A 15,555-nucleotide genomic window follows, 5' to 3' on the forward strand; every position below is an offset into this window, starting at 1 on the left:
GATCGCGCGTGCCGCGGCCCAGGTCAGAAATCGTAATTGTCAACAAAAATGGTGTGTCATGGCAGGCAGCCAGACGGCGTAATGTGTTTATTGGATAACAACAAGGTACGTTGAGCCCGAAAAAACGCGTCCCTCGATAAAATCGTCGGTCGGCACTCATTTCAATTATCCGCGGAAGTCGGGCCGGAGTCATCGGGACGCAGACGGCCGTTACTTGTTGCTCCGCCTTCGACCGACCCCGCTCACCCTGATGATAATACACTTTCAAAACAAAGGGTCATCAGCGAGTTTCATTCGGGTTTTTCTCACTTTCCCAAGAAAGGAATCGGCCCGAGATACTCGGCATGGCGAAAAATCCTCTTCCTCATTGATTCAAACCGTCTCGTGTGTTTGACAGATTGCCGTCTATTTACACAACATTCACCACCTCGGTGTGCGATCCGGAGTTTTCCGTCGGATCGACACCACTTTCGAGCCCGTTTGGAGTGACAACTCCTAATCATAACAAAACTAAAATCAATAAACACAGTTTTGTCTATTTTAATGGGTTTCTTCTCTGAAAGCCCTGACAGTTGCCTCACTTTCTCTTCCCCGTCTCCAAAATCTAAACCCACCAATCGTCCCTTTATCCTTGTTCCTGAACTAAGTTTCTAATTTTCATTGTAACTAACATTTAATATTTACATTAATAATAATTATTTTATTATTAGATTATATAGTTTTTATACTTACCAAGGGGTAAAATAACTTGATATACATAATTTAGTTTTGTGATATACACTGTATGACTTACATCATACACAGGTATACAATGGTTCAAACACATAAACGCCATTTTCTTGTTGTGTTGTTACAATTCAGTTCAAATATTAATCTGCTCCATTTTGCCCAAAAAGAAACACTTGAAAAACTCCCTAGGCATAAAATGACTTTATGTTTATATCATTTAGTTATATGATATACATTTTATGACTTGTGTCATACGTAAATATATAATGGTTCAAAAATGAAAACGCCATTTTGTTGTTACAATTCAATTAAAATATTAATCTGCTCCGTTTTGCTGAAAAAGAAACTTTCTTTTATGAAAAACTCCCAGGTGTAAATTAACTTGATCTATTTATCATTATTTATACATTTTATGACTTGTGTCATACGTAAATATACAATGGTTTAAAAATGAAAATGCCATTTTGTTACAATTCAATTAAAATATTAATCTGCTCCGTTTTGCTGAAAAAGATACTTTCTTTTATGAAAAACTCCCAGGAGTAAATTAACTTGATCTATGTACCATTATTTGTACATTTTATGACTTGGGTCATACGTAAATATACAATGGTTAAAAAATGAAAACGCCATTTTGTTGTTACAATTCAATTAAAATATTAATCTGCTCCGTTTTGCTGAAAAAGAAACTTACTTATTTGAAAATCACCCAAGGGGGAAAATGACAATCTATGTATCATTATTTATACAATATACATTTTATGACTTGCATCATACACAGATATACAATGGTTCAAAAACATAAACGCCATTTTCTTGTTGTGTTGTTACAATTAAGTTCAAATATTAATCAGCTCCATTTTGCCCAAAAAGAAACTTACTTGAAAAACTCCCTAGGCATAAAATGACTTTATGTCTATATCATTTAGTTATATGATATACATTTTATGACGGGTCATACGTAAATATACAATGGTTAAAAAATGAAAACGCCATATTGTTGTTACAATTCAGTTCAAATATTAATCAGCTCCATTTTGCCCAAAAAGAAACTTACTTGAAAAACGCCTTAGGCATAAAATGACTTTATGTCTATATCATTTAGTTATACGATATACATTTTATGACTTGTGTCATACGTAAATATACAATGGTTCAAAAATGAAAAGCCGTTTTGTTGTTACAATTCAGTTCAAATATTAATCAGCTCCATTTTGCTCGAAAAGAAACTTTCTTTTATGAAAAACTTACAGGGGTAAATTAACTCGATCTATTTATCATTATTTATACAATTTATGACTTGTGTTATACGTAAACATACAATGGTTCTACAATGAAAACGCCATTTTGATGTTACAATTCAGTTCAAATATTAATCTGCTCCATTTAGCCCAAAAAGAAACTTATTTGAAAATCACCCAAGGGAGAAAATGACAATCTATGTATCATTATTTATACAATATACATTTTATGACTTGCATCATACACAAATATACAATGGTTCAAAAACATAAACGCCATTTTCTTGTTGTGTTGTTACAATTCAGTTCAAATATTAATCAGCTTCATTTTGCCCAAAAAGAAACTTACTTGAAAAACTCCCTAGGCATAAAATGACTTTATGTCTATATCATTTAGTTGTACGATATACGTTTTATGACTTGCATTATACACAAGCATACGATGGTTCAAAAATGTAAATGCCATTTTGTTCTTGCAGTTCAATTTAAATATTAATCTGCTCCATTTTGTCCAAGAAAAACTTTCTGTTTTTTGAAAAACTCCCAGGGGTAAAATAACTTGATCTGTGTCTCATAATGTATACAATATACATTTTATGACATGCATCATACACAAATATACAATGGTTCAAAAATGTAAATGCCATTTTGTTGTGTTTATTACTTGGAAATTAATTCCAATATTAATTACATCTTCTCAATTTTCCGCCAAAAAACTTTTCTGTGTGGAAAAACACGATCTATGTATCATCTAGTTATACAATATCATTTTATGACTTCCAACATACACAGATATACAATTGATAAAAAAATTTCCATTTTGTTTTTGTGGTTTTAGAATTCAATTCAAATATTAATTTCATCTGCTCAGTTTTTGCCAGAAAATAAATTTTTTTATTATTATTTTTATATTTATAAAAGAAAAACTCTCAATATGGTTGGTTAACAAGACAGCTGCAATTGTGTATTTTGTATTATTGCAAAAAAAAAAATTGCTTTTATATTTTAGCTATTAGGTGCATAATCACTTTTCAAAAGGAAAGTTTTTCAATTTGACAACAAAATCAAAAGTTTTTACTTTTGATTATTTATTAAATAAAATTACAGAAATGTGTGGTGATTAGTGACCGTTAATTGATATTTATTTAGAAATTGTGAGATGCGGTCTGGTGTGATGTAGGTTTCGGAAAAAGCAGCACAATAAAGAAAATGTTTTTCTGAAACCTACATCACACCAGACCGTACCTCACGATTTCTAAATAAATAAAATTATAGACTAAATAAGGGGTTTTGATGTATCAATGCTTTTCTGGGTTGGAATTAATTACTACTATTATCATAAAGTTCACACTGAGATTGACCTTTGTTATGACTTGGGACGCCACAGAAAAATTCCGATATATTAAGGGCGTTGGAAACAGAAAAAGTTTGGGAACTGCTAAGTTATACGATCTACGCTTTATGACTTGCATCATACAGACATACAGCGGCTAAAATTGGCTATAATTCAATTCAATTATATTGCTTTGATATTGATTCAAATATTAATTATATGTTGCTCAATTTTGCCTAAAAAAACTTTGTTTTTGAAAATTCCCAAGGAGTAAAATAATTTGATCTATGTATCATTTATTTATACGATATACACTTTATGACTTGCATCATACACATGCAGTGGCTAAAAATGTGAAGACCATTTTGTTTTTGGGTGGTTATAATTCAAAATTACATTGCTTCGATATTAATTTATTGATTATATCTGCTCAATTTTGCCAAAAACCTTTCTTTTTGTAAAACTTCCAAGGGCATCATGTACAGGCATACAGTGGATAAAAATGTGAAACCAATTTATTTGTTGTGTTGTTATAATTCAAAATTATATTGCTTTGATATTAATTTAAATATTATAGCTGCTCAATTTTGCCCCCCTGCCAAAAAAAAAATTTCTTTTTGAAACGCTCCCAAGGAGTAAAATGACTTGCTATATTTCATCTTGTCATGTGATATTCACTTTATTGATCTTATCATATACAGATATACAGTGGCTAAAAACGTAGATGTATTCAGTCAAATTATACTTTTTGTTGTCACTTTTCTTTCAGAAAAACCCCAACTCTGCTAGATCTAGCCTTATTGTATAATATTCACTTGTAACTCTTGTTATATACAATTATTGGAAATATCGACCTTATTTTCACTTATGTACACTCATCAGGTCATCATCAGGGCAAAACTGTAATGTCCTTGGCAATGTTTGGACTGAGTCGATCTTCAAGGAAATTCGAGATTGCTTGTAATAAACTTAAATATGTCGATCTATAGACATATTTAAGGTTTTTTCCCCTGGTGATGACCTTAAAATAGGTTGAAAACTTGGCAGCAACAACTGAATTTGCTTTTCTTTTTTAAAAAATTTTTTTTTTAAATTTAGAAATAGTGAGATGCGGTCTGGTGTGATGTTGGTTTCAGAAAAACATTTTCTTTTTCGTGCCAACATTTCGATCTTTATTGAGATCATCTTCAGGGCCTGGGATTTACAAACATTGTTTACATATAACAATTACATTTTGGATGTGGAAAAGTGAATTTATACAATGCAAAATATATTTTTTATATATTCACTCAAAGAATTTCTACTCACTCAAAGTGTTTGTCTTCTGTGTACTTGTGCCATTCTTGCGTCGTGTCGAGAGTGCCAGTGAGATTTTGCTATTTTGTGTTTATATACTGAATTTGCTTTCTTCTTCAAGACCATACCTTGATCCAGAGTGTCATTTACAGATATACAGTGGCTAAAAAAGTGGAAGTGTTCTGTCAAATTATATATTATTATGCAGGGTGAGCGACCAAGACCCGAGGGGTAAATACCTGGGTAGACTCGTACCCCATCCCTAAAAGGTCTGGGACTTGGTCGGTTCACTGCATTAACCTCTTGGACTTGTTCACAAGCCCCAAGATTTTGGACCATTTTATCTCGGGGAGTGATTTGGTGATGTCCTCTCCTTCAAAGATTTCAAATCTAGACCTAGCATACCTATCACACTCTGCGAGATAGTGCCTTGCCGTTTCTTCTTTTATTTCGCAGAAGCGGCGAAAGGGATCTGATAGGATACCCATTATGAAGAGGTGTCTTCTCAGTGGGCAATGGCCCGTCAGAATACCTATCAGCCCCTAATTCCCTTCCTTCAGATAGAGAATAGCCATTTCGATTCTGCTGGTTTGATCGCCGTAACAAACTCTTTCGATTGCCTGTGTTCGGGGGATAAATTCCACTCCCTAAGGAATTGTTTCATGCCCCAGTTATTAACACTCTCTTTTGCTCTCCTCATAGAGTGAGGTAATACCGGTTGTGGCCCAACAAACGCAGTATTAGAACCTTCTTTGGCTAGGCCATCCGCCTTTTCATTGCCCTGGTGTCCTTTATGTGCTGGTTCCCAATAAGGGTCACCTTATTCTCAAACCTGAAAGAGATCCTATTGATAAGATCTATAATTTCCTCCACCAGTCGTGAGGTTGACAAAACTTTTTGTAATGCCCTAAGACTAGCCTGACTGTCAGAAAAGATTTTAATATCTTTTCCCTTAATTTTATTTTCCATAAGTGTTCTACAACACACATTGATGTCAAATTATACTTAATTGTTTCCCGCTGAAAAACTTAATAAAAGTCAGTTCCCTCTATTATCCACCTTTACCTTGTATATAAATAATATATAATATAATAATATGCCTTTTATGACTCCTGTTATACGCTGATTTAGATTTAAAAAAATATAAGTAGGCATGTTGTTGGGATTTCATTTTAAAAAAAATTGAAAATTGAAGGTTTTATACAGTAAAGCAGCCATGTTTCCTCTAAATTCAGAACAGGGATCCTAGATTCTAATGAAAATTCTCATCGTGTAACGCTTTTACACATTCTCTATATGAAGCACAAAATTGCACCCTTTAATAAAATTGGGCATATTGGGCAACCTTTCTCTACGGATAAATGCAGGCTTTGTCCCAATAATAATGTGTCAACCTGGTATGGCCTATTTGCTGACGACTCCTCTTCTGCACGTCAATGACCTATCAAAAGGGCTTCTTAGCTGATTGTTTTATCTATCTTTTGCTCAATATCATGTGTGTTATTCCCTTTCTGACTCGTAGTTCGCTCATATATAGTACTCAAAAAAGGCAGTGTTTTGTTGGAATAAATATATTTGTTTTGCTTTATATCATCTTGTATGCCGTTCATATTATTTTTCCTCGTTGTAGATAGAGCAGTACAATTGCTTAAAAAAATACAAGCAACTGTTTATATTTATTCTGCTACAATTCTCGTAGGAGGAAAAAGTGACTTTTACTCAAGTGATATTCACTTTATGACCCCTATCTTACAGTGGCTCACAAATATACGCAGTTTTGTTGTTCTTTGCTCTTCGAATGTAACTTATATTTATTTTACCATGATGTTTTTCTGTATTTTTAAACTCCTAAGGGATAAAAGAAACTTGAAATAACTTTTCCAATATTGTTTTCTAAAGTATAAATACATGTAGTACCTTTAAACAAGTAAAAGCGATTTTGTTGTATTTCAATTCAATTATATTTATTTTTCCATGATATTTTTCTTTCTTTAAACTCCAATTTTTCTATATCTTACCTTGCTTGATGTTTGCTTTATGACTCTTTTTCTATTATTGCTGTTACTATTCAATTAAACTATATTTATTTTACCAAATTAACGAGGAAATCAAAATTCTTAGAAAAGACCAAGTTCAGACATCAAAAAGAATTGACAATTTTTTGTTGTGCAATTCATTTATATTTTTCATTTTATTGTTTGTTTGCATACCAAGGGGTAAAATATGTGATGGTCAGTTTCAATTATACGATTGATTTTTTTTTTTTTTTTTTGAAATGTATAGAGAAGACTATCCACTAAAAATCTGCCTTCACATTTTTCAAACTTTATCAAATCGAGCTAAAGAAAAGGAAATGTATAATAAAATAAAACGTAATAGCGAAATTAGAAATGAAATTAAAAATGTACTCCTTTAAGCAAAAAAAAATGTATTTATTTTTTAAAACAAAATTTTTAATTTCGGCCAAAAATTATAATTTTGAAATTAACTGGCTTTGACAAAAATCAAGGTTAAAAATACGTCTCTCAAAAGGCACCTCGTGTAGACTTGAATTTCCAGGATTGCAGGTTTGCCGTCCCAAGATGGCCACAAAATTTCTTCTTGTTGGACAGTTGTTACCACTTATTAACTGGACCTCTGATTGGCATATTTTTCGAAAACGCCTCACTACGTCGGCTGAGGAGTTTGTTTATCCTGTATATTCCCTCTTTCCTCCACACCGCCACCGGCCCCACATCGCACCTCAAATCCTTTTGTCAGGGCGAGACGATTCTCAAAAAATGGAACTCCGCCATAGGGAAAATCCAATTTCAAAATTTGTCGAAGTCGTCGCAAAAAAATACTAAATATCATCTATCATGATGCTTCATACCAATAGACAGTTTTAATAAAAAAGTAACAAATGTTTGGGCTTGGTTGTATTTTGTTGTTACAATTCAATTCGTTTTATGTACTTGCCTAACATTTTATATATTATGATGCACAGTCGCAAAAGAAGAATATGCAACTTTATTGTAATTTGATCTTTAACGATCATTTTAGTCTGCCTACCCTCGCCATGTTAGTCTGTCAGACAACTTTAGGCTTTTCACCATCTTCAGTATTGGGTCTGGGTGATTTTTGTGAAGTGTGACAGACCAAAAGATCGGTAACAACCAAATTACGGATATATGGTGGCTCAACAAAAAAATACGGCTACATTTTTATTGTTTCTTTTGTCTTTACTGTTCAATTGAATTTTGTTTATATTGATTTTGCCACATTTTCTTTGCTTTTAGAAAACCAGGGGTAGTAAAGAAGACAAAAATCAATAATAATGCTTATACCAAATTAATGATACAATTTGGCCCCAGATTTGGAAATACTTCATAGAATTATTTTGACAGACGCTTGATAATAAAAAAATTTAAAAAAGTCCGTACTTCGTTATAATCTGTCTCATTTTATTATATTGTTTACAATTTGAGGTTTCTGTCCAGTTAGTTTTGGGTATTTTATAGTTGTTTTGCGACATTAATGTTAAGTCACTACTTTCGTGGTCCACTTGACAAATTAATACATGACAATTAATTAAGGTTTTTTTAGTTGAGATGAAAAAAAGTTAATGGCGCGAGAGGTATTCGAACCCACGACCTTCGGCTAGATACGCCGCTGCTCTACTACTTGAGCTATCGTGACCTCGATCCACTCGGACATCAACTCAACCCCACCTTGAGTTTTCCCTCCTTTTGCCATTTTTCAAATGTCGTGTAATCGGTTTTGATTCTCGACCACAATTGGAATGGCCATTTTTTTGATGTCCGAGTGGATCGAGGTCACGATAGCTCAGGTGGTAGAGCAGCGGCGTATCTAGCCGAAGGTCGTGGGTTCGAATCCCTCTCGTGCCATTAACTTTTTTTCATCTCAACTAAAAAAACCTTAATTAATTGTCATGTATTAATATTAAGAGTGTGGACGTGAAATTTAATAATCAGTTGTGCATACTTTTTTTAAAGTAAGTTTTTAATACGATGTTGATTAGGATTCCGGTTGTGGTCTTCACCAGAAGAAGACCACAACCCGAATCCTAATCAACATCGCATTGAAGGCTGGTTGATCGCATTGCAAACATAAGTTTTTAATAATTTATTGTAAAATCTTAGGCCTGTTTTGATTTATTTCCAGAATGCCAATACAGGCTCCACAGTGGACTGAGTTTCTTACCTGTCCTGTGTGCTGTAATGAATTCGATGGGAGCCAGAGGACTCCCATTAGTCTAGCATGTGCACACACCGTCTGCAAAACATGCCTAGCCAATCTCCATAAAAAACAGTGCCCATTCGATCAGGTAGTATTTTCGCAGCCTCAGTGTAAATTTGATTCTGCTCGTTTTTTATTATTATTTTTTTCTTTTTTTTCTCAAGGCTGCCATCAAGACAGAAGTGGGTGGACTGCCTGTCAATGGAGCACTGTTGCAGTTAGTGGGGAATGGAAACAACCAAGAAGATGAAACTACTCCACCGTGTCTTTCCTCTCTACCGCCTGATGAATTAGAAGCGTACTTTAAGGCCAAAAGGGCTGTCGAGGAATTGGCTCTGTACCTTAAACCAATCACTTCAGGTAGATCTCAAGTTATTTTTTTTTGTATATACTTAAGTAAAATGTTCGGCTTTATTTTAGGATGTGGCGTGTCGGGTGGTGTTGTATCGAGATCAATGCAGAGAAAGCTTGTTATGTTGGTAAATTGCCAATTAGCAGAGGAAGAAGGACGTTCGAGAGCGATGCGAGCGGCTCGTTCTTTAGGCGACAGGACGGTAACAGAGTTAATCTTACACCATCAAAATCCTCAACACTTGTCGGCGAATCTTTGGGCGGCGGTGAGAGCTCGCGGTTGCCAATTTCTTGGCCCTGGTGAGTTTGTAGACTCTCTAAAGTTAACATGGACTATCACATTTGTAATTCTTTTCCAGCTATGCAAGAAGAATTGTTGAAGCTGGTACTTTTAGCTTTAGAGGATGGCACGGCACTTTCAAGAAAAGTTTTGGTAATGTTTGTAGTTCAACGGCTAGAACCTCATTTTCCACAGGCATCAAAAACTAGTATTGGCCATGTTGTTCAACTATTATACCGTGCATCTTGCTTCAAAGTAAGTCAGAAAATCCATAAATAATTTGTATTTTAAATATTTTACCTCGACCTGAAGAATTAGAATGTGAAAATTCTAACATTTATTTTTGTTATTTTTTTAATATATTCCTAAATAAAATTGTAGGTTTCAAAACGTGAAGGGGATTCATCATTGATGCAACTTAAAGAGGAGTTTCGAGGTTATGAAGCTCTGAGAAGGGAGCATGATGCCCAAATTGCTCAGATTGCGACTGAAGCGGGTCTGAGAATTGCTCCTGATCAGTGGTCAGCTCTTTTGTACGGTGACACAGCCCACAAAAGTCACATGCAATCAATAATGGATAAACTTCAAAGCCCTCAGTCCTTTGCCCAGAGCGTCCAAGAGCTGGTTATCGCCCTGCAGAGGACATCTGACCCCGGCAACTTGTCAAGCCTCAGGCCTCACCTGGAACTTTTGGCAGGGATAGACCCCACTCCAGGTTTTGACTAATTTTTTTTTACTCGACCCAAAAACTTGACCATTATTTATGTGTTTGTTTGTTCTAGAAATCATATCGTACAGCATGAAAGAGCTGGCCCAAGGGCTAGAAGCTTGCCGAATTGTAGTGGCAGGCCTGGTCGAGTTTATGAGAGTTCATGGGGCGAACAAAGGCGGTATTACGAGTGGCAGCCCATCCCAGAACGAACATACAAAGTATAAGGTCAGCCTTTGTAGAGATTTGATCATCAGGGGCACTTGTCCCAGAGGCCCAACATGCACGTTTGCACATTCTGGAGATGAATTGGAAAAGTAAGTTAATAATCTTAATAAAATATTTAAAAAAAGTTACTTTTTTGTCAATATTGTTAAGGAGCATACATATATAAATTTAACCATCCTGTAGACAATAGAAATTATAAATGATGGAGTGAGTGTGGAGTTCAATCCTTTTTAAAAAAAGATGGTTCCTACTCACATTAAGTTGTTTCGCAACAATCCGGATTTTGAGCCCTTTAGCTCATCGTCAGGTTGAAGGGTTTCCACAAACAAGTCTCTCAATATGAATTGCCAAAGTGAACCCGCTGATACCTCCGCCAACGCGACGTTCCCATTAGCAGCTGATTTTTTTTTTTAATTGCGCTCAATTTGGATATGCGAAACGCAGAAATTATAACACAAATAACAATTGTAATAGTAAATACTGTAAGAAATTAATAGTAAATTAGTGATTAAAGATAAAAAATTTTAAAAAATAAAATAATTAGAATAATACCTTAATATTATTAAATTATTATAAAACATAATAACAATTAGAATAATTAGTTTAATTATTTGGACGTTTAATATTATTTATATACTTATTTAAAATGGGAGGTAGATCAAAATCTGTTATATTATTAATGCATTTATCACCATATTCAATTTTAAATTTTTTAATTCCAAATTTCTCAAACCAATCTAGTTCTCTCCCTTTGTTGAAACTATGTAACACTCTTGTATTTAATTTGAATTGAAATTATGTTTTGTTTCTTTTAAATGGTCCTTGAATTCCGAAAATTTGTTCGATTTAGGCAAATGTTCTTTTACTCTTGTTTTTATTTCTTTACCGCTTTGACCTATATATTTAATATTACAGTCATTACAATTGAGTTGGTAAACCCCGCTTTTTAGTCATGTTGTCTACCTTGTCTTTAGGTTTTGAAAGGATGTTTTTTAGTGACCCCGTACTTCTATAAGCTATTCTAAAACCTTGTTTAAACATTTTACTAACTTTTTCCGATAATTCACAATGTATGGCAAACAACAGAAACCTAATGATTCATTTATGGTGGGGTGGCTGAGTCCTATTGTTGATTCTTGTAAAGTTAATTTTTTTATTCTTTTAACTAGTAACCATCAATAAATATTTCTAGATACCCGTTGTTTTTTGCTATGGTTTTAATAGTATCTAATTCTTTTTTATAGTTAGCAGGAGTTAATGGAAGTTTTAACATATGGTCTATGAGCCAAATGAAACCAGCAGCCTTTTGAGACCATGGGTGGGAAGAATCCGCTGGGATCATAGTGTCTGTAGTTGTGGGTTTTCTATAACATCTATTTCTATTAGGTTGTTTATTATGGACAATTTTAGGTCTAAAAAGTTCAAACAAGCATCTTTGTTAATTTCCAATGTAAAATTTATATTACGGTGTAGAGAATTAATTAGTTGGAGGAATACTATAATACTATTAAAAGCATAGCAAAAAACAACGGGTATCTAGAAATATAGTTGGCGGGGGTATCAGCGGGTTCACTTCTGCAATTCATGTCGAGAGACTTTTTTGTGGAAACCCTTCAACCTGACGATGAGCTAAAGGGCTCGAAATCTGGATTGTTGTGAAACGTCTTAATGTGAGTAGGAACCATCTTTTTAAAAAGGATTGGTCCTGCAGACAATGTATGTCCTTGGCTTTTGGATATTTTTAATTGTTATTCTTCCCCATAAACAGACCAAATTTGTCGATTTTTCTTCATCCTACTGTCCTATCAATCTCCTTCCTGAAAAGAGTAAAGTTTGTTACAAAAAAAAATTCCAAGCTGGAGTCCCCCAAGGAACATTTCTGAACCTCACTAACCTCCCAAAAACAATCTTCCACTATGCTAACAATACGACAATCTTTTGCCCACATAAGATTATCGTAAGTAATTCCCCTTGTGACAGGATTGTTTACCCCAATTAATTTTCAATATAAAAAAAAAAAAAAAAAAATGACTCTTGGACTCGAGTTTATTAAAAAAGTGTATGGTGATTAGTGACCGTTAGTTAATGATTATTGGAGATCATGAGATGCGGTCTGGTCTGACTTAGGTTTCAGAAAAACATTTTCTTTATCGTGCCAACGTTTCAACCTTTATTGAGATCATCTTCAGGGCCTGGGATTTACAAACTTGTATTGTTAATTATTTTTATTAAAAAGGAAAAATGATTAAAATAATGGTTTGGCACGTACAAACTCAATTGAACTAAATAGAAAACAATAAAGAAATCTTCACTAAGAACAATTAAAGGAAACAAATACACATTTTTAAAAAAATTGTCTCACCACCTTAAATAAAAATCAGACAGATCAGACCCATTTGCTCAAGAAGAAGGTAAAATTTTTCTCCTCTCACTCAAGATAAGTTCGAGTTATCTCCCGAGGAGGGTCGAGGGGCGAAGGAGTCTGAAATTAATAACTGTTATAAGGTGGTGTTTCATTTGCACAAATATGTGCAGAAATATATCAGGCATTTGTGTAAAAAAATGCCTTACCACTACTTCCAGATCCGTAGACTAAGAACATATTTTGAGATTTACTCATTTTTCCAGTTAAGGCCAATTTAATGGTATCAAAAACATTTGACTGATCCGCATTCATTTTTGCATGGATTTGTTCGTAAATCATTTTATGATCATAAAATGGTCTTCGTCGACTGCAATTTCTTTCAAGATTTTCCAGTCAACTGGTCAGGAAAGGCTGTATTGTTTTATGGTCATTCTTTTATTTTCAATCATATCTCGAATGACAGACAGTGCAATTGTTTCATTAGAGTTCACTTAATTGGTTTTTAAATTATTCCCAAAGCATCGGTGCATCTACTTTTTGACTCGTTATTAAATAAGCAAAAAAATCTCAATTTATTCAGCACCACCAACATATAATTTTCCAATTCCTGCTTCTCTCATTGCCTCCTAAAATCTTACGATAAAAAACTTCCAAAACTTCGCGAATTGTAATCTGTTTTTAGCAAATTATTTTTTATTCAATTGTCCTAAATAGCTGTTTAATACTATGTAAAAAAAACAATCCTTATAAAAAATCTCTCGCAAAAAGTTTTAATTTGAACTGAAAACATAAAGTAGCTAATTTGTGGATTAAAGTAAGTACGGAGAGCAATTGTTTGCAAATTTCGTATTAGGTTACTTTTGCAGAACAAACATTAATTTTTTCAATTTCAAAATGACATGGTTTCTTAAAGTTTAAACTGAGAAAATAGTGAGAGGTTAAATTTTTTTAATTAAAACGTTGAGTTTACCCTCCCCATACATTTTTCTCATTCTACTCCATTAAAATTTTATAGGTCCTTCTTTCTCTAATACTTCAGCCAAAACTTTTTTAATATTATAGTGACCTAAAAATTTAAAAAAAAAATCATTCCAAATTCATGCCAACTAAAACAAAAGAACCACTACCAATGTACAAACAGCTTTCATCATACGACTAAATTTTTCATAGTTGCATTTACGCGTAGACGATTTTTTTTTTTTTTTTTTTTTTTTTTTAAACCAGGGTTAGCAACAGCAAAGTTGGACAATGGCTGGTGATGTTTTTGAAACACCACCTTATGTGTGCCAAGGATTGTCGGAATTGTCAATGAATGATTGTTGAATGGAAAAAAAATTATGAAAATTTATTTTTCTTTTGTGCATTTTTCATACTTTATCTTCGTTTTGTTAACTTGCTAAACTCTTGTATTACCTCAGGTTGTCAAATAAAATAACAAAAAAAACAAAGATTTTGATGGTTCCCACCTTCTTTAGAAACACCAATATTCCCAAATATTCAGTCTGCATGGAGGAATCCCCAGGCAAACACCCCTGGAAAAAATAAAATATAAAAAGTGGATACTCCCAGCAATACCACTAGAAGCGCATCTGATAAAAATTCAATAAACAAGAAAAATAAAACTACTACAATAAACATTTGCTATCATTTTTTCTTCTAATTATTCTCATATAATAAATACATTTTGTTAAATTAATCTGTTTTCAATTGTAACCATTTGCAATTTATTGTTCTTTTAAACAGATTTAGAGCCAAAAATCGAAAGCCGAGTCGGAGCTCGGTTGTAAAAGAAGAAGAGTTGCCTCAACACGAAGACATTGTTTTTTGCAATGAAGGTATTAATTATTACTAATTTACAAAAACAAATTTTTCAGTGTACAGCATATATTTTTCTGATTAAATACAATAAATTTACAATAGCCCCAGAAGTTTGTGGTTTTATTGTTATAGTAGCTATTAATTTGTGCTTTTTGTTTTTTTAAGGAACTAGTGATTACAATCCTTATCCTGTAGTTACAAACAATACTGCATACAATGCTAATCACTTACCTTACCAAGCGACAACGGCTCCGACACCTTATCCTCAAGAAATTTACGGGTATTAAATATTAATTTGAAAACTTTAAAAATATGTTTTACTATTTTTTTTTCTCTCTCTTATATCAGATCACCGACCCATAATGTAATCTTGGCCCAACCCCCTTATCCCGATTACTCGACAGTTCAGGTCGTACCTGCCCAGGAACTGAACAGAGTACACCCAAAACAAGTCTGGAGGGCACAGGTCCACAATTCCAAGGTTTTATAATGGATGGACATAAATGAATCAGATGAAATTATAAAAATAAATTTAATTGCAGAGAGTGGCGTCTAGTTTGGCAGTGCTCCATCATCGTAAGCAAGAACTTCTCAACAAGTTGGAAAGAGTTGTAGCTCAGTGTAACAACAACCCAATAAGAAATGTAAACTTAACTTACTATTGTTTTTGTATTATAATTTTTTTTTTATCTTGTAAGTAATCTAAGAAAAATAATTCAAATGAGAGAATTTTATAAAATTGAATTTAAATAGTTAAATTTAGTTATGAAAATTTAAAGATTATTTTCTTTCTTGTTAAATAAAAAATTTGCGTAATTTGCAGGATAATCAAGTGACGCCGAATTATTCTGTTTGGAGCACAGGAAATAAACACCATTCGGTCATGGACTCGCAAGTGAACTTACCTCCTCGACGCCCAATTCTATACCGGTAGGTTTAGGTTAAATTCTTCGTATTGAAAATTTA

General features: G+C 33.4%; 1 protein-coding gene and 1 long non-coding RNA gene across 2 annotated transcripts in view; one reads left to right on the forward strand and one right to left on the reverse strand.

Annotated features, from left to right (window-relative positions):
- LOC106673884 (roquin-1) overlaps window positions 1-15,555 on the forward strand; it is a 20,192-nt gene continuing 4,637 nt past the window's right edge. The window contains exons 1-12 of the mRNA XM_014406259.2: window positions 1-105; window positions 8,764-8,926; window positions 9,003-9,198; window positions 9,259-9,489; window positions 9,549-9,724; window positions 9,851-10,184; window positions 10,252-10,495; window positions 14,515-14,606; window positions 14,755-14,869; window positions 14,938-15,070; window positions 15,132-15,233; window positions 15,413-15,519. Of these exons, the coding sequence (XP_014261745.1) occupies window positions 8,765-8,926; window positions 9,003-9,198; window positions 9,259-9,489; window positions 9,549-9,724; window positions 9,851-10,184; window positions 10,252-10,495; window positions 14,515-14,606; window positions 14,755-14,869; window positions 14,938-15,070; window positions 15,132-15,233; window positions 15,413-15,519 (1,892 nt within the window). The 5' untranslated portion in view covers window positions 1-105; window position 8,764. The remainder of the gene's footprint in view (window positions 106-8,763; window positions 8,927-9,002; window positions 9,199-9,258; window positions 9,490-9,548; window positions 9,725-9,850; window positions 10,185-10,251; window positions 10,496-14,514; window positions 14,607-14,754; window positions 14,870-14,937; window positions 15,071-15,131; window positions 15,234-15,412; window positions 15,520-15,555) is intronic.
- LOC112127030 overlaps window positions 13,666-15,555 on the reverse strand; it is a 15,510-nt gene continuing 13,620 nt past the window's right edge. Inside the window, exon 3 of the long non-coding RNA XR_002910360.1 lies at window positions 13,666-14,303. This is a non-coding gene — a long non-coding RNA (uncharacterized LOC112127030). The remainder of the gene's footprint in view (window positions 14,304-15,555) is intronic.

Source organism: Cimex lectularius, unplaced genomic scaffold (genome assembly GCF_000648675.2).
Source record: "Cimex lectularius strain Harlan isolate CLEC.00 unplaced genomic scaffold, Clec_2.1 scaffold42, whole genome shotgun sequence".
Taxonomy (NCBI): domain Eukaryota; kingdom Metazoa; phylum Arthropoda; class Insecta; order Hemiptera; family Cimicidae; genus Cimex; species Cimex lectularius.